The sequence below is a fragment of the Acinonyx jubatus genome, chromosome D2 (assembly GCF_027475565.1).
Source record: "Acinonyx jubatus isolate Ajub_Pintada_27869175 chromosome D2, VMU_Ajub_asm_v1.0, whole genome shotgun sequence".
NCBI lineage: Eukaryota > Metazoa > Chordata > Mammalia > Carnivora > Felidae > Acinonyx > Acinonyx jubatus.
In genome coordinates this window covers 59,531,151-59,557,624 of record NC_069393.1, presented here as the reverse complement: position 1 = coordinate 59,557,624, position 26,474 = coordinate 59,531,151, and the positions used below count along the sequence as shown (strand labels likewise).

Genomic DNA, 26,474 nt, shown 5'->3' with positions numbered 1-26,474 from the left:
TAGACTGAAGGGCCCGAATGCTTTCCTCCTTCTCTGAGTCACAAAGGATGCCAATAGTTGGTGAGCCAAAGTCCTTGTCTTGCCTCAGGCATACTTAATACTAAGACTCATAGACAACAGTTTCCCTTCTCATCTGCAGGAGAAAACAAAAATGACACTCCTAACCTGATCTGTCTGGAATGCTCTTTCCCCAGATCACGTGTCTGGTAGACTCCTACTCACCCTTCAAGACTCAGATCAGATATCACCTTCTCAGGAAAGCCTTTCATGCACACCCCTCTCCTCCAGCCATTTGAATGAGATGCTTTCCCACCCTCTGCTGTCCTAGGTCCTGGGCATTCCTGTTATAGTCTCAGCACATTATCATGGGGTTATTTCCATGCTACTAAACCTACGGCGGGGGGGGGGGGGGGGGGGGCGGGCGGAGGCGGGCAGCGAAGTCGTTCTCAAATTGCCAGAAACTAGCAGAGTCAAAACCACCTGGGGAAGTTCATAGAAATGCATATTCCTGGCTGGCCCCAGACCTACAAAATCTACATTGTAATAAGCCCCACTCCCAGGTGATTTCTATGCATTCTGAGAACCACTGCATTAGAGTGTGAGCTCCTAGGAAGTAAGGGTTGTGCTTTATTTATCTTTGCATCCTTTGTGTCAGGTCCGCATTCATTAAGTGTGCAAATCTACTTGCAGTGGCATTATTCAGTAGATGTTGCAGTGGCATTATTCAGTAGATGTTGCGTGCAGGAGAGTATTCCATAGAGAAAGATGCAAATAGGCACAAGCAGTGTCTTATCTAGTACCTGGGCCTCCCAGAAACAACCTTCAGAAAATATGCCTCAACTAAAACAATACTATAATCCTACTCTACTCACACAGGCATTGGGCAAAGCAGTCTAGGTAGTGAGAAAAACTCCAGACTTTGGAATCAGAAGACCGGGGTTTAAAAAGAAGAAACAAAACTTAAATTACCATATCCCTAGCTAGCTGAGCAACTCTAGGCAAATGGCTTACCTTCTGTAAGCCCTAGTATGCACTTCTGAAAAAACAGAAGAACACTACCACATAAGACAGGGTTGTTATGTGGATTGAGAAAAAAAAAAAAAAAGTATGAAAGTACATACATACTATATATGATGAAGACCAGTAGCATATGTATTCTTCTGTTCATTTTAAAAAGATTTTTTTATACTTATTTTATTGGGGGGGGGGGGAAGGGCAGAGACAGAGGGAGACACAGAGTTTGAAGCAGGTTCCAGGCTGTCAGCACAGAGCTTGACATGGGGCTTGAACCCACAAACCATGAAATTGTGACCTGAGCCGAAGTCGGATGCTTAACCGAATGAGTTACCAAGGTACCCCCTGTGTCATTTCTCAAAAACAGAATTATCACCAAGTAATATTTAGAAAGCTAGCTTTTCCACAGCTCCAGTAAAGAATGTAGTTACACTAACAGACACAGAAATGCTAGAAATATACAAAATTATGTAATCAAAAACAGTCAAAGTTTTTACAGGCAAGGTTTGAGTCACAGAAGGGCAGAAAAGGTCTTTAAGAGGTCTTCTAGTTCAGCCTTCCGCCAGGGGTCTGTTCAGAAACAAGAGCTGAAGATTCACCTGCTGCTGATCCTCTGAGATGCTCCCCAGGGCCACCAAGCCAGCCCCTCACTTGACCTACCACTGTACCCTCTCACTCAGCTGAGTGGAGGTGATGGGACAGGGGCCCTCCTCTTCTTGTCTCCTCAATATCCATCCAAGATTAACCGCACACGGGTATAGGAAGTGACGGCCTCCCACCCCTCAGTCCGCTCATGCTGGGAGGCCTGTCCACTACACCCTTCACCTCTGGTCCTCCGGCTTCTAGTTTCCTGTACTCCTGCACTCTCGCTCTCACTCTCACATTCCTCAGGATGAGTAACATAAAAATAATGGTTACGTTTTTACTGCATGCCTACTCACTGCCAGCCCAGGTGCTCATGTTTTTAATATATTATTTTGTGAAATCCTCTCAATAACTCTTCCAGCAGGTTTTACGACTGCAATTTCCAAGATGAGGTTCAAAGCTATTAAGTGGCCTTCTCAAGACCCTGGGGGAGCCAGGATATGGACACAGGCCTTTCTGGCTCCCCAGTCCTGCTCCTTCTACCCTATCATGAGGGGTGGAAACACCCCTCTGCCCCTGACATCTGACATGCGTGCATGGGATGCTTCATCCATCCTATTTCCAATGCTGCTCAAAATCCCTACCAGGGCCCATAGGTTAAAAGGACAGCCTTTCTTGGGGGGCAGAGGGGGGTGCTCAAATGCCCCCTCTCCATCAGCTGCACCAAAGGGACACTGAACAGAGCACTGATGGTATATACGTAGTGAGCTTTTCGGAGACACTTAAAGAATTTTGGGCAACCCAAGGGAGACTTGCTCACCCAGCACTTTTCTAACAGTGAGACTAATGAGGCAGTCCCTAGCAGCGACTCTCTAAGGCTTCTGGTTTGATCTCATCTGTGGCTTTTCCTCACCCAGGAACAGGCAGTAGAGGGTGTGTGTCTGTCCCCACCCCCTCTTAGAGCCGCCAATGGTTACAGTTACACATTCCGATACAGACAAGCCTCTCAGACCAAAGGGGGATGGGGTGGCCAACTCTCAGAAGCCCTGGAACAAATAGTTGGCAACAGCTGTGTTCTCAGCAGACAGCAGTTGGTCGCTTGCTACTGTTTTCTCATTCCACACTAGGTTATGGGCTATAATTTAGTGCCCCTCCTTCAAACAGCAGTTCACAAAGCAATCAAGACTCTGCCACAGGGGTCTGTTGACTTTAAAAAGTCTGTCAAGAGGGCCAAAATGTGGCCAATCCCATCCCCAGCCCTCAGAGATATCCAGGATGTCCCTCAGCCACACAGCCCTGACCACATGCCTATAAGGAGAAAGCCTCTGGGAGCCCTTCCCTTCAGAAGATTCCCCTCCCCTCACTCAGAATCCCTTTAGAACGACAAAACTGTGAAGAAATCTCTGCTAACTAGCCAAATCAAAATGGAGAAGGAATAAAAGCAGTTTGGATCAAGAATCTACTCTGCCTCTCCTCCTCCCCAGCCTCTCCCCTCAGCTGTTTCCTCTAGAAGGCTTTGGAAACGGCTTTCCGGTATCTAACGGAAAATCAGAATGGCTGGCCCCAGAGAGACCTCAGGGATGCAGGGGGTTAAGAATACAGTGGCTCTGGAAGTAAGGAGCAACTAGCACACAAGCAGGGAGGACTAGAAATTTCTGCATGGGAGCTGGCCTGCTCTAGCTGCGAGACATTTTCTCAAAGGTTCCCTCCGCCCAAACAGCAGTACAACAAACCAGCTCCCACCCTTCTTCCCTACCCAAACCCGATCCACGGATAACCAGTTCAGTTACCTGTCTAAGACCCAAAAGGAAAGGCATCCTGCAAGAGCATCGTCCACACTAACGTTTGGAACAAAGGGCTTTTAAAAGTTAAGGTCTTGGACTGAGCATTTCCCCTGGTGGGCCTGCGTGCTCCGCGGTCCCAGTGAACCGGCCTTCCTTAGCAAAGAAGAGAAAGTAAACAGAGTCCTGGGACCAGGCAGGCGCTCTCCCTCCTGCTGTCCTCGCTACTCCCCCTGCCTGGCTCCGACCCACCCCCACCTTCTCGTGACATATCTCAGACGCAGCAAAACCCAAGCTGTCTGCCAAGGGGGAAATGACATCAGTTCAGGCACAGCAGAAAAAACTCCAGACAGCTGCTGTGGAATACTGAGAAGGATGTGCTGCAAACCCACGATGGCCAGCCCTGGACCCACCTAGCACTGGAGCCTGAGACCAGAGGAGGACGGGGCTGCTCCCATCAGCTCCCCTCGGCCAGGGTGCATATAAATCCAATCTGAATCCAATAAACTGAATAAGGACTGGACTCTAGAACTCTTGAGCTATTGTTTCTTCTCCTTGGGAAAGAAAATCAAGCCCAGTGATTTTCAGTTTCACAGAAACTTTCCTGCCGCCACGCCCGCCAGAGTCAGTGCTCAATAAATAACAGTGCATTAGGTCTGGCTGTCCCGACTTTCTCTAGAGATTGAGGCAATCGGCAGGGAGGGCTTGGTGAGGCACCTTCCCCCCCCACTAAGGTAGGACATGCTACCTCGGACGCTGACCTCTTGAGCCCTCACTTCTACAGGAGAGTTTATATTTCATAAACAAACTGCGCATGTACAGGTGCCAACATCTTTCCTCACTTGTCTTACAAAAGGTACAACAAGTCCCACGGCAGCCTCCAAGTTGCCAGTAAAGCAGATCATCTATATTTAAACCAACTCTTGCTTCTGAAAAGTTCACCACCCTAGGTTTGTCATGCTTTCTTCTCTAAGCTCAGTTTATGGCTGAAAATGGCTAACAGCAAGCTTTGCACAAGGAGCAAAGGCCCTGGGGCTGGTGTCCTGATCTGACTTTTCCTAGTCGGTGGTGTAGGCCAGCTCTCATCTGGCCAACCTTCCCTACACAGCAGGTCACAGCCGCTCTCTCTGGCCCTGAATCCTCTAGCAAAGACAACACTAACAAAGAACAAAAGGTTCATGTTTGGATCTGTACTTGCAGAAATGACTCTTTTTGGAGGACTTTATAAATCCAAAGTTACTCTCTAATAACTTCTTAGGCTGCAAATTAATTATATTTCCCATCACTCAAACCATGTGTATCTCACCTTTCTTTTTATTTTCTGCAACAGTTTTCTTCCAGTGCTATTCACCAAACGCCTCCACAGGAGTGGCACGTGCTGGGCACGACCCAGGTACATCAGAAATGACTCTTTACAAATTAGCATCTCTCACCCCCACCTCGGACAATAAATTAGCAGTACACAACACTTACAGCATGGTGTGTTGCCAAAAGTACTTTTCGATCGTTAGTGAGTCCAGCCGGACACACGATGTGCTTGCTGCAGGTCTCCCACTGATGGTCAAGGTTGCACTGACTTTCCTGACAAGGAAATGAATGAGCCAGGCAAGCTGAGCCATTTCCTGGAGGCTCAGGAAAAAGAATGAATCGCAGCCTCATTGCTACGGACAAGAGAAGAGGAGTGATGTGTGGAGAGAAGCGGCTTCTGCTGCTGCAGGTGTTTCGGGACTAGGAAGGCATTCTTCAGCAAACGTGTATTGTCAAGACACAGCCACAGAGGCTATCACATATGCCTGGCTCCCACCCTCACACACAGGCCAAATCAGCAGACAGGAGAACAAGAGGCAGGCAGGCCTGGGTATCAAGGCACAGCTTTCAACACCCTCCTTTCATTTCCTCAGTTCCCTGGCAACCACTGACCACCACAAAACGCATGCAGCATTATGACTTTTGTTAGCCAAACTGGAGGAAAGGGCATCCGTAGCCCTTCGTGGGTAATGCTGGTCTGAACTTAACCTAGTAAGATAGTGTGGCACCTCAATTCTCTGGAAAGAGTACCATGGCGTTAGTGTACTTATTCATTCATTCCATGCCTACTGAACACCCACAAATGTGCCAGGCACTGTTCTAGGTGCTGGGGACACCACCAGGAGCAAAATACTCAAGGGCCCTTGGTCTGATGGGCTATGGAAACATTCCACATTTCTAAATAATATTCAGCAGCAGTGATCTCTGGATAAGTGCAATTGCAGCAAAATTACTAGAAATCCAAAAATAATTTTGTAAAAGTTCAATCTAAATTATCAAAATTGCATCATAGGCTTCCCGATTTTCCCCTAATGAATCATCTTCCTTTTATGGATGTAACCCAAAGCAGTGTTTCTAATCAGGAGCTGTCTACTTTTATCTTCTTGTAAGATTATAAAATCCTGTGTATAAGGCAGTATTAAACTCAATGCATTACACCTAGCACAGTATCACATACTCCAACAAAGTGATTGCTGATCATGACTTCTTTCTCACTAATCTCCTAATCCTTGCCTCCTGCCCTTTGCTGACTAATCCTCATTGAGCACTGAGATTTGGGGGAGGTGAGAAGAAAAAGAGATTGAACTGACATATGTGGGCATCCCCAGGAAGGCAAGTTCACTTTTTGCCAAGTTACCACAACTCAGTGACAAAGTAGTCAGCCTTTGGATTTCAGAAGCCAGATGGCCATCAGCAATTTCTACTAGTCTGGGAAAAAAAGGGGTTCTTTTTTTTTTTTACATTTATTTATTTTTGAGAGAGAGAGAGCGCGCATGCATGCGTGCACAAGCGGGGAAGGGGCACAGAAAGGAGACACAGAATCCGAAGCAGGCTCCAGGCTCCGAGCTGTCAGCACAGAGCCGGACGCAGGGCTCGAACTCACAAACCGCGAGATCATGCCCTGAGCTGAAGTTGGACACTCAAACGGACGCTCAAACCACTCAAACAACTGAACCACCCCGGTGTCCCAAAAGGAGTTCTTTTGTTATGTAAGTGACCCAGGCTCATACATTATAGACTAAAGGTAAATCAAATCCTTCTACAATTTTAGTCATCTGCCTGACAATGAAGAATCTAATTCAATGCTGAATTCAACAGCTTAAAAAAAAAAAAAAAAAGGAAGTCACACTAACCAGAATTAAGCAGGATTATGTTGTCAAAATGTTGCAGTTTAACAACTGTTAATGGCTCCAAGCAATCAATGTCTGAGCCATCCGCCATCCTTCCACTGACCAACATTCTCCTCCTCAATTTAGAAAGCCCCCAAAGATAGTAATGCTGAAACCCTTTGGATTCTGATTAATTTATTATTTAAGAAGACATACTACAACAGTGGATATACGCACGGCTAATGGAATTCATCCTTTCACTGCAGTTGATTTAGGAATCTTTTGGCAATGTTTTTCTAGGCAGCCTATACATTTATAATCTTTAAATTCTGGGATGGAGGTGGGGAGAGCTATTTTTTCAGTACTGACAATGAGCCAGACTCTGTACTAAGAACTCCATTTAACCCACATCTCACTTAACAACCACAATAAACTTATGATGTAGGTATTACCCCTGTTCAGTTGTAGAAGCCGAGACATATGGACACCTTGCCCCAGGTCACACAGCTGGCCATGAGAGAGTAAGGATTTGAATTAAGTCTCTAGCTCCAAAGGCTCTTTCCTTGACAATAATAAAGGAGTCATGATACTAGACCAAAAGTTACCAATGGGGCAAACACCAGAACTGAGGGTCAGCTGAACACTGAGCAGACATGCAGATCCTGGTCAATGCCCCAGAACCTTGTTTTATTTTATTTTTAATTTTTTAATGTTTATTTGTTTTTTTGAGAGACAGAGAGAGAGTGAGAGAGAGAGAGAGAAGGCGAGGGTGAGAGAGGGAGGGGCAGAGAAAGAGGGAGACACAGAATGCGAAGCAGGCTCCAGGCACTCAGCTGTCAGGAAGGGGCTTGAACTCACAAACTGCCAGATCATGACCTGAGGCAAAGTCGGGACGCCAAAGTTGAGCCACCCAAGCGCCGCCCCCTCCCACCCCCAGAACCTTGTTTTAGAAGACTGACACACCAGTTCAGGCAGTGGTATTCTGGAACACGGACAATGCCCTTAGGCCCCAGTCACCCATTCTGGCCCTCTTTGGAGCCAGAGTTCTAGGAGGTGAATGACTGGGAAAGCCCTAAAGTTCTCATCCATTCCCAGGACATAAATGGGCTCCATGCAAGGAGCAAGGTGGAACAGAAGACCTTTCATGCCTTGGATCTCAGGTAGCCTGGGGAACTGTTCCCACACCGTGTCATGGCCCGATGAGGCTGAAGGAGACTAGGGCTGAGAGTGCGGGGTTTCTAATTTCACAATCAAGGAATGTGAAGAAAGGGTTTTGTCAGAACAGGACAACAACTGCCAGGTTTCTAGGATAGGAGATAATCTCCAGACCTAAGGCCATTTTTACTTCCAGGAGCTTTGGAGCAGAGGCTGCTAGGCAGACACAGAACATCTAAGATGAGAGATCATTCTTATCTTTCTCAGGCTGGGCATAGGCACGTTTAAATGCCTTCCAGTTTGGACTCAAAAACAACAACAACAAAAACCCAACAACAACAAAAAACAAAACAAAGCACAAAACCAACAAAACCCCAGAAGCAGATACAAGCTCCAAGCCTAAACCATGTGAGTGCCACAAGAAAAGTCCAACCAAGGCATGTCATGGATGTGAGGCTGGGCATCAGTAAAAGGATCCTGAAGTAATTACTTTGGGGAATGCCATGGGAAGCATTCCAAACTCAAAACAAAGATTTGCAGAACTTTGCCAAATAGAAATGCTAAGGACTGCTTAGCTGCCAGAAACCAAGAACATTAGCTTATCTATGTCCTGGGGCTGGACAAAGGCAGACGTGTAGCAGGCCTGCTGAGACAAGAAAACACACCTTTCCTGGTTTCTGACTAGGACAAGGAGTTCTACAAGTCACAGGGCTTGTAGGGGTGCCTTGTAGGGTGTCTATGGATGTGGGGGTGGCTGGCTGGTTCAGTCGGAAGAGCATGCGACTCTTGATCTCAGGGTCTTGAGTTTGAGCCCCACACTGGCCATAAACACTACTTAAAAAAAAATTAAAAAACAAAACAAAACAAAACAAAACAAACCTATGGCTGCTTTCCCACTATTGAGAGCCTTCCCAGGAAGACAGCTGGGCAAACAGCTCTTAACTATAGTATGCAATCACTTGCTAAACATCAAATGATACATTTCAGAGAGGGAGTACTCTAATGTATGTTGCTATCTCATTCCTTACAGGTGAAAACCGGGAACTTCAGTGAAGTTAGGTAACTCATTCAAGGACACACAGCTCGTAGGCAGAGCTAGCAATTCACCCAGGACTGTGTTACTCAAAAATGGCTTGAACATGCATGGTGACGGTATTTGGATATTGTAGTCATCACTTGCACCTCATTTGTGACCCAGAAAGTCACAGTCACATCCAGCCACCCTGGCTGTCGCAGCGGGATGAGGAGGATGCACTCTTGGCTGAACTCGTCTGGCCCTGGAGGGGCTCTCCGCCCCTCCCCAGCTCACGCTCTTCTCTCAAACATAAACATGAAAAAAGAAGAGAGAGACAGAGATTCGGGTACTAAAATAACATGTACGGTAGGGGTAGGAAGAAGAGCATGGTAAGCAGAGCCAAGTATAGCCCAAAACATGGAAACAAGGACACATGGGGCATCTGAGAAAGGCACAGGATGGGGCAGAGAGTGGCTGGAGGGAGAAGGTAGAGGCCCCACACACGCTGTGTCTTCGAAGAGTACCTCTGACCAGCACATTTGTTCTTTCTGAGGACTACGGTATCGCCATGAATAGCAAGGACAGGAATTTCTAGTTTACATAGTATCTTAGGCTCTCTTTTTGCTTGTTTACATCTTGGAGTTGCTCTTGTTCCCTCTGGGGGTGGAGGAGGTGGAGGGAATATACCTATTTCAAAGGTCTATTAAATAGAGAGAGAGAAATAAAAGAAGCAGAAGGGGATGATGGAATCTCAAGAAAATTCCTCTAGGTAGTTAAGTTCTGACCCAGCTATCTTGTCTGAGAAAAAAAAAGAAAGAGAGAAAGTAGCAGAAGCTGAAACCAGTTTAACAACAGCGTCCTAAGATTTCTGGCTTTCCTCCCCCCCAACAAGCAAATCCTACTGTGTTGACAATCAATCACTCCACAAATATTTATTGCCTTCCTAAATGGACATTTACTGCCTTCTCCGGAGAGCGCAGGGGTCTCTGAAACTCACCGCTGTCACTGAGTTAATGGGCTACCACTGGATCTGCAACTCCAGCTTTATCAAGTACAACAGCAGCCTTGTTTGTTTTTGTACCGAAATGCCAGATTCGTTTTTCCTGCCCTGAAAACAGTTCAACCCAAACTAAACCAGCAAGGAACCAAGAATTACATGCAAATCAGCACGCTCTGGCTCGCTGCTGTCTCCCCACACACCCCCCCCCCCCCAACACGTTTCATGTCTCTTCCCAAACCGCTCTCTAAACTGAAGATTGGAATAAGAACAAAATGAGGGACAAGGGTCACATCCAGTACCTGATCACATGCAGATGTAACTCCATTAGGAAAATTAGTCTTCAAGGTCTCCACTAAATCTGATTTCACCTTTCCCTTTTGTTGCAACTTTGAGCAAGACAAAGAGAGATGGGATCCACTTCAGGCAGGAACACGGCTGCAATGGTGGCAGGTCCACAGAAAGGGCTAACAGCAAAGTCCTTTTATTAAAGGCACCTCAACTCTGAGTCCCGGAAGTAGCTCATCGGGCCCTCTAGATGCAAGGTCGTAAGAGTGATCATTCACACTGTCCAAACAGAGACTATCTTGGTTGTGGAAAATCCACCCACTCTTTTATGTGCTCATAAGCTCAGCAAAATGATTTATTCTCAGGCCTAACTCCTCCTCTAAAGTAGAAGCAACTTAAAGGCAAGAGGTCTTTCACTTCTGTGTCCCTCAGAATACCAAGTGATCCCTTGCACTAAGTAGGCCCTCAAAAAAGACTAGTACATGGATAAATAGACATATGACTAAAGAGAAGATTGTAACAATGAAGCTAATACAGCTGAATCCCCAGACAGTAGCACGGGTGACATTTTCCTGGTCACGGAAACCCAATAAACAGCTAAGAGATGGGGAGAGCATGTGGATGTGACTGCAAACTCATGAGGTTGGACACAGGGATTGGGAAACCCTTTGTCTCATTATCTGTACATCTATAATTTCTCTGCTGAGGAATTCAAAGCATTTAAGCCATCTCAAAAGCAAAATTCCCTTACTCAAGATAGAACTGGGTCGTTATCTAACCCCATTAGTTTTTCGATTAGGGGGACTGGGCTGAAGCGGCTTCTGGTTCTGTCACTGGTTCTGCCACCGGTTCACCGGATAATTCCATTAAGCAACACCTAAAAGATGCCCCTTTTTTGCATGAAGGATTGTGAAACTTAAGATCTAGCTGAAAACACAGCTCCTGGCAACATGTCTTCCTTCATTTCCTGGATCTTACGTAAATTACATATCACCTCCTCTCTCCTTAGGCTATTTGATAACCAATCTACTCCAGGTCTAAGAGTTCATGGTCAAAAGCACCAGAAGAAAACATTGAGACAATTTATCCCTCCCATAAGTTGCAGGGGGGTGGAAAAGCTTCTGGAACATACATATCCACGCCCCAAGTAAAATGATGACTAAGGGTGGTGAAACTGGAGAGGGTATCACAGCAGATAAATCCTCTGGTCCTTTCGTCATATAATGCCTGACCACAGGCCACACCTGAACCCGGTACTCCCAGGCCACAGAGAGTAAGGCAACATGGATGACAATAGTAAGTGACTCTACTTCAAAACCACCTTGACCCAAGGGTCCAAACCATGGAGCACTAGAGCAAAGCGGAAGTAGGCAGAGATATGCTACAATATAGGCCTAAAGCTTAGGAAGAGAAAAGCTACAAGTGCCTTTGAGAAAGCATCCCCCATCATGGCAAGAAGGAAAGTCAGTGCAAGCCACAGGCCCTTCCTGAAAAAAATTAGCAGGCACCCGTATCTTTGTACTTATATCCATTGTTCCAAAGTCTTTCACTTTATTCAAGATGCACATTCCGGACAAGGTGTTCTCAATACTGAAGAAAAGGTGGCGCTAAGCGCTGAAAGACACAATAAATCATCATCCTTGTAGAATTCAAGGTTTATAAACTACTACTTTCACATCCATTTTAGTTGTTCCTTACATCAGTTGTTAATAGGGCTAGACAGGGGCGCCTGGGTGGCTCAGTCGGTTAAGTGGCCGACTTCAGCTCAGGTCATGATCTCACAGTCCGTGAGTTCGAGCCCCGCGTCGGGCTCTGTGCTGACAGCTCAGAGCCTGGATCCTGCTTCGGATTCTGTGTCTCCCTCTCTCTCTGACCCTCCCTCGTTCATGTTCTGTCTCTCTCTGTCTCAAAAATAAATAAACATTAAAAAAAAAATTTTTTTTTAAAATAGGGCTAGACAGTTTTTACTATCCCCACTTGCCAGACAATACAGGGAATGTCTGAAAATGTGCACTGACCTAAGACCAGCCTTCAAGTTTCCTTCCTTCCTTCTTTCTTTCTTTTTCTTTCTTTTTTTCTTTTTAACATTTACTTGTTTTTGAGAGACAGAGAGACAGAGTGCAATCAGGGGAGGGGCAGAGAGAGAGGGAGACATAGAATCGAAAGCAGGCTCCAGGCAATGAGCTGTCAGCGCAGAGCCCAAGCTGGGACTCGAACCCACAAACTGTGAGATCATGACCTGAAGTCCAGTACTTAACCGACTGAGCCACCCAGGCGCCCCTCTCTTTTTTTTTTAAAGCAAGCTCCACACCCAGTGCGGAGCCCAATGTGGACTTGAACTCACAACCCTGAGATCATGACCTGAGCTGAGATTGAGTCAGACACTTAACTGACTGAGCCACCCAGGCGCCCCCGGACTTAGGGTTTCTGACTGAAGGGACAGAGGTCTTCCCATGGAACCTCAGTGAGTAACACTACCCAAGGGGAGATTTTCCTTTAAACTAGACTCTGTTGGGGCTCTGGCATTCTCCTGTGCTACACCTATTCTCCTAAGCAATTGAGATCAATTGCTTAACTTCTGAGATGGCTGCTTACCTTGATCAGCACTGTCCAGAGACGGTTCCAAGGCAGCCATTTCTACGATAAGGGGCCCATGTGGTCAAAGAAGCCTGCCATCTCTCTTGGAGACTCACAATGCATGGGCTTTACAGTTAAGCCTGTGAGGAGTCTCACAGTTAAGAAGACTGTTCAACCTGAAATCTCCTACATTTCAAACAGCACAGCCTTTCTTTCTTGCTGAGCATCTGTTCATAGCGTCATTATCACTATGGTATCTGTCAGCCTCCAAATCCTATGTTCCATTTCTCCCTCAGCAGCTTTGCTCATCTGCTATGAACCCCTCAGTACTGTACCTTGAGGGCAGGCATAGTTAGCCAGGCCATGCGGGGACATGCGGCTTAGGCCCCTGGAGAGGTGAAAGAGGAGAAAATGAGCTGACAGGTCTCCTCATTTTCCCAAGTTTCTCTGAACATTTGTGCAACCTCAGATAAGAGTAGGATTTTCCCCCAATTCTCCCTACACTAGAAATTGAGGGCAAAAGTCCTAAGTTAATCTTTCACTTTATACACTGGGGAGAGGTTAGAAACGGATATCCACCGTGACCAGATGACAAAGAAGTTTTGAAGGGGGGGAAAAAGGGTTTGCCATGACCGTAACTCCACCACAAGACCTGGTCAAGTGAAAGCTGTAGCTGGAAGAACACCTATGACACCCACAGGACTGAAGGGTGTTCTTGGGGAACAACTTTTTTTAAAGCAGCGGAATGCTTTGTGAGGACTGGTTACTTACGAAAACTGAAGAACCGTCATATATTAGCTGAATTTTCTAAGTGGCATTTTTACCTCCAGATCTAATTTAAATTTTCACGTGCAAGAGTCCATCCTATAACACTAAGCAATTATTGTCAATTTTTTAGGGTGTAAAATGGTATGGTGGTTATGTTGAGCAACAAAATTCTTTTATCTTTTAGAGAATCAAATGGAACTCTTCACGGCCAAAATGATATGAAGTCGGCAGTCTTCTTCAAAATAACTTCACTGGGCATGAGTGGAAGTGAAAATAGATATAGACAAAACAAGACAGGCCACGACAAGAAATGGCTGAAGTTGGGTGATGGGAACACGGGGGTTCATTATACCATTCTCTTTATTTTCGTACATGCTCAAAACTTTCCATAAAAAAGGTATCTAATGGATTCTATTCTAAACAGTGTCTGCTCTTGACCCAAAGTGATATTAAGCTTTACAGAGCAATTGAAAGAACTAAGGAATACCAAAAGGTCAAGTGATGAAAGAAAAAAAATAGATAAACTGGACTTCCCCCAAATGAAAAACAATTGTGCTTCAAAGGGCACCATCAAGAAAGTGAAAAACAAAACAAAACAAAAACTACTGAATGGGAAAAAAATATTTGCTAATCATTTATCTGATAAGGGACTCATATAGATTCTTAACTGTGAGACTCCTCAGAGGCTTGACTGTAAAAGCACTCTCATTGTGACTCTCCAAGAGAGAAGGCAGACTTCTTTGGCCACATGGGCCCCTTATCACACAAATGGCTGCCTCAAAGCCTTCTCTGGGCAATGCTGATAGGAGGAAGCAGCCAACTCAGAGAAGTTAAGCAACTGGTCCAGGGTCATGAGAATAGGTGATAGCATGGTAGAATGCCAGAGCCCCAGGAAAGTCTAATTTAAAGGAAAATCCCCTCAACAGTCACTCACTGGGATTCCATAAGAAGACTTGTTTCCCTTTAGTCTGAAAAGGGACTCTAAAATGGGCAAAGAATGAAACAGACATTTCTCCAAAGAAAATGCACAAATGGTCAATAAGAACATGAAAAGATGTTCCACATCACTAGTCATTAGGGAAATGCAAATCAAAACCAAAATGAGATACTGCTTCACACCCATTAGGATGGTTATGATGAGAAAAGGCAGACAATAACAAGCGTTGGAGACAATGTAGAAAAATTGGAACCCTCATAATTGCTAGTGGGGAATGTAACATGGTACAGCCACTTTGGAAAACAGTCTGGCAGTTCTTGAAAAAAACTGACACAGAGTTCTCACATGATCAGCAATTCTACTCCTAGGTATATCCTAAGAAAAGTGAAAACATATGTCAACACAAAAATTTGTAGACCAATGTTCATAGCATTATTCATAAAAGCCCAAAAGTGGAAAAAGCCCAAATGTCTATGAGTTGACCAATGGTTGAATAAAATGTGTTGTACCCATACAATAGAATATTAATGGTAAGGAAGAAAGTACTAACCCATGCTACAACATGGATGAACCCTGAAAACATTATGCTAAGTGAAAGAAGCCATTCACAAAACACTACCTGGTGTTAAGATTCTATTTGCAAGAAATGTCCAAAGTGGGACAATCCACAGGGGTAGAAAGTAGATTAGTGGGTAGTAGACTGGGGTTCAGGGGGTCTTTGGAAGGGAACTAACTGATATAGGGTTTCTTTTTGGGATGATGAAAATGTTCTGTTGGGTTGTTTTGGGGTTTTTTTTGTTTTGTTTTGTTTTGTTTTGTTTTGTTTTGGGGGGGGGGGGGGGAGAGTGCACACATGCACACGAGCAGAGAAGGGGCAGAAGGAGAGAGAAAGATTCCTAAGCAGGCTCTATGTTTAGCATGGGCCCAACACAGGGCTCAATTCCATGACTCTGGGATCATGACCTGAGCCAAAATCAAGAGTCTGACACTCACCCGACTGAGCCACCCAGGCTCCCCGAAAACGTTCGGAAATAGATAGTGGTGACAGCGGCCCAATCTTGTGAACATGCTAAAAAACACTGCATTATACACTCTAAGAGGGTGAACTGTACAGTAGGTGAATTGTAGCTCAATAAAGCTGTTATTATTTTTTTTTTAAAGCCTCAGAAACCATCCTCACCTCAGAACAGGAAGTACAGTACACCTCAGGACAGGACGCTGTGTGCAGAGAGCATACAGACCTGCATGTGGTCTAGCACTGCGGTCAGAGCGGGTGTCCAACTGCAACTCCCACACCCAAGGCAAGGCACACTTCTTTGCTGGTGGTGACCCCACACTTCCTCATTCAGGAGGGCACAGTGATGTACAAAACAGGATAATAGTGTATATTCCAACTTACCTGCTCTAAGAATAAACAACTTCATACTTATCATTAGAAAACAATTGGTGGGGGCACCTGGGTGGCTCAGTCGGTTAAGCGGCCGACTTCGGCTCAGGTCACGATCTCACAGTTCGTGAGTTCGAGCCCCGCGTCGGGCTCTGTGCTGACAGCTCAGAGCCTGGAGCCTGTTTCAGATTCTGTGTCTCCCTCTCTCTGACCCTCCCCCGTTCATGCTCTGTCTCTCTCTGTCTCAAAAATAAATAAACGTTAAAAAAAAAAAAAAATTAAAAAAAAAAAGAAAACAATTGGTGGAAAAACACCTCTCATCAGACTGCCAAGGCTGGTGATATGGAAGTCACATGCCTTTTGGACTAGGGGCTACTAAAATATACTCTTAAATTCCTCCACTGGAAACAGATCTTGGGTCAGTCAAGGGATAAGAAGCCTTAATGCCTCCCAAAGCTTTAAAGATAAAAAAATAATAATAATAATAATAAAATTATTAAATAATTAATTTAATAATTAAGTTATTAAATAATAAAAATTAAATTATATATTATATGTAATACTAATAATTAAATATTAGTATTATTATATAGGCTAATATTTACCAATTACTATGTAGCAGGCACCGTTCTAAGTGCTCTATAAGTACTAACCCAATTTATAAGTACAATAACTCAATTAACCCGCACAGTAACCCTATAAGCTAGGTGTTATTATCCCATTTTACAGATGAGGAAACTGAGTCAATTAACTAGCCTAAGGGTATATGGAGGCAGTGTGGCTCCAGAGTCTGCACTCTCAGTGAAGATACTTCCAAGTATCCCTTCTCCTAGGATGACCACCACAAAAGGGTGGTTGGTTAGACTTGTGTGCCACACAGCAACTGGCCAACGGTTCCAAGCCACCTGCCTGACATCTTCCAGGGGACTATAAACCACTTCCTTCAGCACCTGAGCAGGCATAGCTATGCTTCTCCAGCTCCAGGTACACTGCTCTAGAGTGAATTCTGTTCCACAGCACACAGGGAGGAGACTGGAAGCTTAGCAAATCAGAGACCTATATAAGGCTTTCGAGAAAGAAAACTGAAATGTACCCCACGTGCCTGTGTTGTCAGAAGGCACATCTTCTAGAATATGCAGAGGGCACAGATGAAGAAATGCTGCTTACACACGTGTGGGGAAATGAGCCCTTGAATACCCTACTGATGGGGCTATAAACTCATACAACCACCCTGGAGAGTAATGTGGCACTATCGACCCAAAATTTCAAATGTACATACCCTACAACCCCACAATCCTCAATTCCACTTGTAGAAATCTAGCACAACTACAGGAAGAAATATATATATAACATAACGATGTTCACTATAACACTGTGTGAAATCATAAAAATGGATACAATGTATGTTCATCTATGAAGGAGTAATTAACTAAATCATGGTCTAAAGCAATTAACATATAGGCAATTTTTTAAAAGTCAGAGGTATATATGCAATATAGAAAGAAGTCCATGAAGGATGAAAAAAAATGCATGTTGTAAAGTACCACATATAAAGTATGCCATTTTTGTTTTAAAAACAAATGAAGGAGCGCCTGGGTGGCTTAGTCGGTTAAGCAGCCGACTTCGGCTCAGATCATGATCTCAAGAGTTCATGGGTTTGAGCCCCGCATTGGGCTCTTTGCTGTCAGCGCTGAGACAGCTTTGGATCCTCTATGCCCCCCGCCTCTGTCCCTCCCCCACTCTCACATGCACACACGCATGCGTGCGCTGTGCTCTCTCTCTCTCTCAAAAATAAACATTAGAATACATATATAAAAAACAAAAAAATAAAAACAAATGAAAAAATAAGGAACACCATCCATTAATAATTTTATGTTTATATATAGAAGTTATTTACATATATATATGAACTATTACTATATCTATAAACATTCAGCATAAGCATAAAACCCACCCAAAACACACACCAAACCATAAACTTTCACTTTTTACTCTAAGCATTTTTGTAAGTATACCATTGTTAGAGTATGTGTTATTTTTGTGTAATTAAAAACCGATGTGAAAACGTAAAAGGCACCTTAAAGCTCAAAGAAAAGCAGCAATCAGGTCTAAGGAAGGAAAATGGAAAGAAAGCCATAGTGGTCTTTATGCCAAATCAGACTGGTACAGGTTTTCTGCTTTCCCCCAAATCCCTGCAAACACAGCAAGGAGATTTGCATATTTAAAGACAAAGGACCCAAATAAAAAGAAAGAAGTACACAGGAAGAATTTCTCACACTGTTCAATTCTATAGTCAAATCCCAAAGAGCTACAATGCTCCACCATCTCAGTGTAGAAAGCCAAATATTAACCTTCTCTCCCAAATAAATCACTAAGAGGGAAAAATAATTTAGATCTGATCAATAAACTAAGTTGTGGCTTTTCTGTTGTTTCTGTGTTTGGTTGGATTTTAATATAACTGGAGTGAATGGCCAGGTAGAATTTTAGATGAGGAAGATAATTTTGGAAATGGTGAACAAAAAAGCAGCCTGTAGGATTTTGAAAAACATGAATACTTTCTCCATGAACACATGCCTCTGATCTACAAGAATGTGTAATAACACAGTCTTACAACATAAGATCTGTCTTGCTTGATATTTAAAAATCAAAACAGACATGTTTTTATAGCTTTACTCTAGGATCCACCCTTCCAAGCCACAAGTATCCTTGCAACGTCTTACATTCACTTCTACCTCTTCCAAAACAAGTTTAAATTAAATTCTTTAAAACACCTAAGATCATGAATCAAAAGTTAGCCAAGGCACTCTGAGGGCGATGATGGCACCAGGAACAGACGATACATAGCTCATCTATTTTCCCACAAAACAAAGTATGGAAAGAAAAAAACCAAAAGTAAATAAATCTAAGCTATGGGAATGTAGCTGAGTAAGCGAGAGTATCCCAAAAACCCAGTCCATGCAAGATTGGTGATCTACAAGTCTGAGACCATGACCTACTTTAATTCCCACACTGGGAAAGTCCAAATTTGTATCAACAAGCCACAGAATTCAATAGGATGAAATTTGTTTCCCCTTTCCTCCCTCCCAGGTTGCAATGTTCTGGATTTATTGATATTTCTTTGTTTGTGGTTTCCTCATTGCATGGTTTTTTGGCCAGACTTTGCTCCACCTGGTGGAAATACAAAGGATGGTCCAAAAGGGAGGTGCCCATAAGTCAGACCTCAACCTGTCTGTTGTATGCCACCAAGCAGACAGGTCACAAAGACCCACTGTCACTGCTCCCTGTCACTCAGTGGAATCTTAGTGTCTGTGCAGTTATAGTGGGATTGGTGCCCACAACTGGGGTTATAGGGCAAAGAATGAACCCATACCACTGCACCTGGATCCTGATGGTCTCTCAAGCTCCAACAACTTAAGGCAGGGAAGCTAGAGATGCTCTTAGGAGAATGGACGGCCAGGCATTCAAACGGCATTTGGAATTGTTAATCCAAAGCTATCTGAGATACCCACGGTACGCATACAGTGTTGCCAACTAGTGCCCCAAACCCACAAACGAACTGCATCCTGGGGGCTTGAAAGAGAAGGCTTCTCCTGAGGCCACACAGTCACCCTCAGGTCCAGGACTGTCAGCATTGTGGCAACCCTGAGAATACCTAATGGTTTCTGCAGGCTGAGTGTGTGACGACAAACCAGTATTCATGGGGCCAGAAATGAGAGTAAAACCAACACATGGAATGGGAAAAGGAAAAAGTTCTAAGAACATGACTCCATCCAGATTGGTTATGGAACCATGGAGGACGCTGAGAATAGAAAGGAACTGGCCATCAGGCTATCACTGGGGTGAAAACAAACACGTTCTTAAAATGAAACCACAAGGGTAAACCAAAGCAAGAGGAAAGAAAGTTTAAGACTGGGTGAATAAGGGAGGCTCACCCACTTACTGAACCACAAACTAAAAAAAAATCTTTTTTCTCCAAATGTTTGATCTTCTCTGACAAAGCAGGGCCGACTGGCAACATGCTAACAAATCTGAGAGTATCAAGATTCAGGATATTAAAGTTGTCAACTGTCCCACCTAAAATTTGTTGTCAAGGTTATTTCATACACTTTACAAAGCTGTGTTCTCTTTCATAGGAAGGCTGACCTCAAACCCTGTGATAATGAGCACGAGCTGATATGGGGATAGCAGGTACCACAAAACCGGTGCCTGGCCACCTTGGCACTACTGACATTTTGGACCAGACAATTCTGTTGCAGGGGCGGTGGGGGGGGGGGGGGTGCTATTCTTTGTTACAGGAGGTTAAGCAGTATCCCTGGCCTTCACCCACTAGCTGCCAGCAGCACTCCCAAGCTTTGACAACCAAACACGTTTCCAGACACTGACAAATGTCCTCAGGAAGGGGCAGAATTATCCCCAATTGAGAACTACTACCCTAAACATACAGGTTCACCATGAACATTTCCTATAGGGACAAAACCAAACTCAGATATGGAACAGAATCAAGGAAGTCGCTTTCAAACTCCCCAAATCTCAGCTTCTGAACTTAATTTGAGAGCTGATACTAACTTACCAACAACCAAATGCACCCTGGGGACCACAAATGATAATAGTAGTGATAATTATTCTTGATATTGATACATTATGTCCACCTCACAGCAAATCTATAAGGTATGTACTATTACTGGTCCCACTTTATAGGTGAAGACACTGAGGCACAGAGAAGTTAAAGAACTAGCTCAAGGATAGTAAGTGTAAGAGTCAGGTTTGGATCTCAGGTGGTCTGCCCCCAGAGCCTATGATCTCACCACTGTGTTGGACTATACCTCACTACTCCCACACTGGAAAGCTGTTCTATCTGGACTATTAAGCAGTCAGTAGCCACATGTAGCTATTTAGTTTAAATTACTTAAAATTAAATATCATACCAGTCTTGGAAAACAGGCTGGCAGTTCTTCAACAGGTTACACATATAGTTACTATATGACTCAGCAATTTCACTGTTAGGTATAAACCCAAGAGAAATGAAAACTTAGGTCTACACACACACAAAAACTTGCACATGCATGTTCACAGCAACATTATTCAAAGCAGTCCACAAGTGGAAACAGCCCAAATGTCCATCAGTTGACGAATGGATAAATTAAATGTGGCCCATTCATATAGCTAAATATTAATTGGCTATAAAAAGGAAAGAAATACTGATACATGCAATGATATACTGATATATTAACACGGGCAAATCTTGAAAACCTGATGCTAAGTGAAAGAAGCCAACAGTGTATGGACCACATAGTGTATGATTCCATTTATAAGGAATGTCCAGAATAGGCAAGTCCATAGAGACAGAAAATACATTAGTGGTTGCCAGGGACTGTGGGAGGTAGGGATGGAATGGGGAGGGACTGCTAATGGCTTATGGGGCTTCTTTTTGGAGTAATGAAAATGTTCTAAATTAGATAGTACATGGTCACACGATTCTATGAGTTACTAAAAAGCCTTTAAAAGGGCAAATCTAGTGGCATATTAATTATGTCTCAATACAGTTGTTATAAGAGACTAAATGTCATTAAAAATTCAGTTGCTCATTTATCCTAGCCACATTCCAAGTACCCAATAGTCACATGTGGCTAAGTGGCTACCAAAATGGACAGCGCAGATATAGATCATTTCTACCATCACAGAAAGTTCTCTAGACCACACTGCTTGGATGAATGGATAAAAGGCCTCCTTACCACATGACCACAGTACTACCTTTCAAGTGTCACCCTCCTCTACACCCACATAAAGGAAGCTTCTACCACAGACTATGTGCCACCTCCAGACGCATTCTCCATTGTCACTTTTCCATGCTAGAATAGACTTTTCCCCCTTCCTGGTCCATGCAGATCCTAAGTATCTTTATCAACCTTTATGGCCTGGTCCAAATGCCTCTTCTGTGAAGATTTTCCTAAATCCCACCTTCCCCTGTCAGGAGCAGAAGCAACTGTTCCCACTGTCCTTTGTGTGCACATCCTTTAGGGCACTGATGCCTCCGGGTTACAGATCATTGTGTGTGTTACCTGTCTTTCCCAAAAGATTACCAGCTCCTTGAGGACTGGTATTCAGTTACTCATCTGAGGGTTCCCAGCCCCAGAGCAGACATTTCAATAAATGGTTGCTGAATTCTACTGAAAGTAGAACTACAGAAACTCAAGGTGTTGATTTGAGACAAATGCTCACTTTGGTATATAAAACAGACTAAGAAAATGAGGGACAGGGAATTAGGGTCTGGACGTTCCATCTCCCACTATTCTCTAAGAAGAAATGATGGCAATCACACTGAAATGCTGTTTTTAAGAAAGAAAGTGAACTAAGACTTCTGAACTGAAAACTGGGGCCAAGTTAGTGAGGCAGGGGAGAGGTGAGGTAAGAAAAAAAATCAGGAATTAGGACCCCCAACTCAAAGTTTTAAAAATGGCAGAGAAAAGGTAAGGACTGTGTCTCTAGAGATTTGTGCCCAGACCCTTAGCTGGGGGGCTTTATGGAAAAAGACATTTCTACTAAAACTTTATTTAAAAAAATTTTTAATGTTTATTTTTGAAGGAGAGAGAGACAGAGTGGGGGGGGGGGGGCGGGCAGTGGCAGAGAGAGAGGGAGACACAGAATCCGAAGCAGGCTCCAGGATCTGAGCTGTCAGCACAGTGCCCGACGCGGGGCTCGAACCCACAAACCACAAGATCACGACCTGAGCCAAAATCGGACGCTCAACAGACTGAGCCACCCAGGCACCCCAAACTTTATTTTAAGTAATAGTCAGATTGTTCTAGTTGAATCTAACCAACAATAGAAATAAATAAACTCTATGTATCGCAACCATTATTTAACTAGAAGAGACAAATGCCAAGGTCTCAGTCTGGCAACTCCATGGCTTTTTTTTTTTTTAACTCTTTATGGATTTAAGGAGTGACATCTGAGTCACAGTAACCTATAGGAGAGTCAAGTCCAAGTTCCCAATCTCAGACGTAAGCTAGGCTGTTAACTTTCCTGGGCCAGGATGACAAGAAATGACAATTCCAGTGGAGAGCTGGTAACAGGGAAAGTAAGCTGCCTTAATGCCATATATTTCTGATATTAGATACATATGTAAAAAAAAAAAAAAAAAAAGATTGTATTGGATAGTGGCATTTCAAGGGAAAAATAATGTAATAAGATACCCACACCATGTTCAATACGGAATGAGTACAACTGAGTCCTCCTTGACTCAGAGTTCGCTGGAAGCCACTTGTTGAAATAAGGACAGCGAGTACCTGAAGTATGTCCTATGCCAAAATGGTCTCGGATTTTTTTTTTTTTTTTTTTTTTTTTTTTACTGATTTCTACAAGCCAAAAATCAACAAAAACCTCAAAACAAAAACCAAATTGACTAAACGGTGCTGGATTCAGAGTTAATAATTATATAGTAACTTCCATTCCAAAGGTTAAAATTGAAAACACAAATCTCACTATAGATATCTAGCACTCATGGACAGAAAGAGACAAGGGTATGAGGTGGGGATGGGAGTATTGGGTGGGGGGAGGGTCAGGAAGAGGGAGCCCACTCATTACAAAACACTTTCTCTTCTCTGCAGGAACTGTAACCACATAATAGCTGCTGGTCAGCACGAGATCCACCCAAATGGGACAAAGTACAAAAGCCACCCTGTCCCCAAAATAAGTATTGGAAGTGGCAGAGAAATGGCAAGAAAACGGCCTGTGATCGATAAACTGCCATGATACTGAAGTTCCCCTCCCACATCTTCTCGCCAGCTCCCAGGCTTCCATGACCTGGTGGGAACCTCCACTTTCCATCCTCTGCCAAGGAAGTGGATCCGGTTCCCACCATCAACTCAGGAGGCCCACCACTGCTCTTCCAGCCGGGTGAAGCATCCACAGGCCTAGAGCACCCATCTAAGGCTGCAATGTTCTTAAATCAACCCTCCACCAGCAATGTTATTTACTGGATATTGAGAATGACCTTTCTTTACTTACAGAAATAGACACAAAGGCAAAGCAACAGTTTCTTGTATATTTTGTTGTGTCAACTTCTATACTTCTCAACTTCACCAGTCCTGAGGGTTCTAACTTTTCCAGTAAACAAAGAAAATCTCTCTCCTGCCAGTTTATGATTTTAACTAGGACAAGGAAGAACTGCAACAAACCCTAAAATGGAAAGGTCCCAGCCCTAGAAAAGGGAATATACTGGGCAAGAAAAGGAGCTCTATTCTTTTCACATGTTATTTCAAATGTACATAAATAGATTGGGGGGGGGGGGGGCAGGGACAGAAGACACTTGAACAGATAAATGAATAACAAATTGTGGTATAGCCATACAATGGAGTATCATTCAGCCACAAAAAGGATTGAGGTACTGGTACATGTTACGATGTATAACACGTAACCCATGTGTAACATGTAATCATGTGACATGATGAACCTCACAAACATGATGTTAAAGGAAAGCAGACACAAAATATCACAAATTGTTTCTCTGCAATATCCCGAATGGGTAAATCCATGGAGACGGGAAACTGATTGGTGGTTGCCAGGAGCTGGGAGAAAGGGAAATCAGGGAGGAACTGCTTAATGGGTAGATGGTTTTCTTTTCAAGTGATGAAAATGTTTTGGAACTAGATGTAGTGGTTGCACAACATTGTGAATGTACTAAACACCACTGAATTGTTCACTTTAAAATGGTAAAATGGTTTTAAATGGTTTATGTTAGGTGAATTTCACCTCATTTTAAAAACTAATTAATTTTTTAAATAAAGGATACTGGGGTGCCTGGGTAGTTCAGTCGGTTAAGTCCGACTTTTGATTTCAGCTCAGGTCATGATCTAGTGGTTCCTGAGTTTGAGCTCCACGTCGGGCTCTGCGCAGTGTGATTGGAATTCTCTCTCCCCTTCTCTCTCTGCACCTACCCCCACTCATGCTCACTCGCTCTCTCTCTCTCTCTCTCTCTCTCAATAAACAAACTTAAAAAACTAATAAAAAAATAAAATAAGGGATACTAATGGGCAAAACAAAATGTATATGTAAAAAGGAAGCCCATAAACTCCTAGGGCAAAGATAGTATTTTTGCTGGCACTCGGCTTCTACTCTTGATCACAACGCAAAGTTCAAGTGCTAAGCTGGATAGACTCTGCCATCATGCCATGTGTGAAAGTGAGCGCGTGTCTATTCTCTTCTGAAAAGACAGGGAAGAGAACAGAAAGTGAAGAAAATAGAATGGTAAAGCCTTGCCAAATGCAAAGGAAGGAGGGGTGATTCCCCCTACTGCACCCCACCCAACTTGGCACCAGGAGTAACACTCCCATTAGGGTTTCGAAATGCCAGCCGGAGCTGGAATCGGCACAAGCAAGCTTCTCTGCCTGGATAAAAAGCAAGCCACCCAGCAAGAAAAGCTGGGGTGCTCCATTTGCTGCCCATGTTGGCATCAGCACCACCCTTTGCTCAAAAGCCCCGAACTGGCCTAGATCAGCATCAGTGGCTGGCTCTCCCAAGCCAGCCAGCCTAAGAGCAAGAGCTTGTTACAGCTCAAGTGTGCCCTCCTCCTGAAGGGTCCTGATCTACTCCATCCCACAGGCCTTCCAAGAGCCCGGCCTCCAACCCTTTGCCTCCAACACATTAAAAATGGAGCCAAGATACGCTCAGAACTTTTCCCTGTCCAGTATGAAATAAATATCCTCTCAGCCCCTCTTCCCTCACAGGCCAGCTCAATAACCCACTTACCCCTACCCGCACACACGTACACACTGCATTACTGCCTTGAAGACCGGCTCCACGCGGGGGCACGAATGCGCCCCCCACGCCTCAGCCGGGCCCCACTACCCAGTCACGGTCATCCCAGCCCATCTGACCTAACAGCTCTCGCAAAGGTCCCTCACTCACTGGGCACCATGCCTGTGCCACTTCCCTGACACCAAAACAGGTGTCCCTCAGCTAAACACCGACGCCCCCTTAGAGCCTGTCCACTCCAGGCACGGGAGCCACTCTCGGGACCCCTCAACTCTTGACGACGACACTCTTTCAGCCCCCTCCAGCCAGGCAGCGACGCCGTCTTCAGCCCCCTCCAGCCAGGCCTCGACGACCCCCAGGCCCCCAGGCTGGCCCGGACGCCCCCTCCCCCTTACCTGCGGGGGTTCAGCCCTGGCTGACAGGGGGCTGGGCAGCGCCTGGAGGAGCAGGAGCGCCATGCCACCCAGGAGCCTTCTCCTCTCCATCCCCCTCCTGCTCCTGCTCCTCCGCCACGGCGCCGCCACCTCCCTCCTCCTCCTCCCTCTCCTCTTCCCTCTTCTTCCTTCTTCCCTTCTTTTCCTGTTTCACTCTCCCCTCCCGCTTCCGGCTCTGCTCCACCCCGCCCCAGCCCAAACACCCTCCCACACACTGGGCAGGCTCTCCAGTTCCAGCGGTTCACGGGCTCTTGCCCTTCGTCCATTGACCAAAATAGCTGTCGATCAAGCAGAAGTTCCGCCCCTTCACCCTCCCAGTGGAGACGGAAGACCTGAGAGATCCAGCCAATGAAAAGTAGGAGGAAGCCGGGCCATCTTGAGTGCTGCATGGCGGTGTAAACGCGCCCCACACCACAGAGAGTGGCGGAAGGAGCTCCGATCCGGGGGCGGGGCCCTCTGGTACGAACATCGGAAAGTCTAATTCGGATGCAGCCATCTTAAGCGTGGCGGAAGTACTAGATTTCTACACTTCTGCACAGAGCGAAGAGGGGTATGGTGATTCTGAAGAGTATTGGAAAATAGGTTGTGGTACTCCTAACGAAGAAAACAATTGCAGCCTAAAAGTCTTTTGACGTCTTTTGTTTTG

At 44.6% G+C, this 26,474-nt stretch overlaps 1 protein-coding gene and 1 non-coding gene across 5 annotated transcripts in view; one reads left to right on the top strand and one right to left on the bottom strand.

The window, feature by feature from the left end:
• WBP1L (WW domain binding protein 1 like) overlaps positions 1–25,973 on the bottom strand; it is a 60,741-nt gene extending 34,768 nt beyond the window's left edge. The window contains exon 1 of one of the 4 annotated variants that reach the window (XM_027062965.2): positions 25,790–25,973. In XM_027062965.2, coding sequence (XP_026918766.1) covers positions 25,790–25,879 — 90 coding nt within the window. In that variant the 5' untranslated portion in view covers positions 25,880–25,973. Of the gene's footprint in view, positions 1–3,389; positions 4,834–4,853; positions 9,880–12,884; positions 13,281–25,789 lie in introns of those variants that run through there. The other 3 variants (XM_053207693.1, XM_053207692.1, XM_027062966.2) reach the window with 3 other exon arrangements.
• LOC113600397 (small nucleolar RNA SNORD20) lies at positions 9,396–9,476 on the top strand. The gene has a single exon (XR_003421398.1). It is a non-coding gene; the product is annotated as a small nucleolar RNA SNORD20 (small nucleolar RNA).
• Positions 25,974–26,474: the final 501 nt, after the last annotated feature.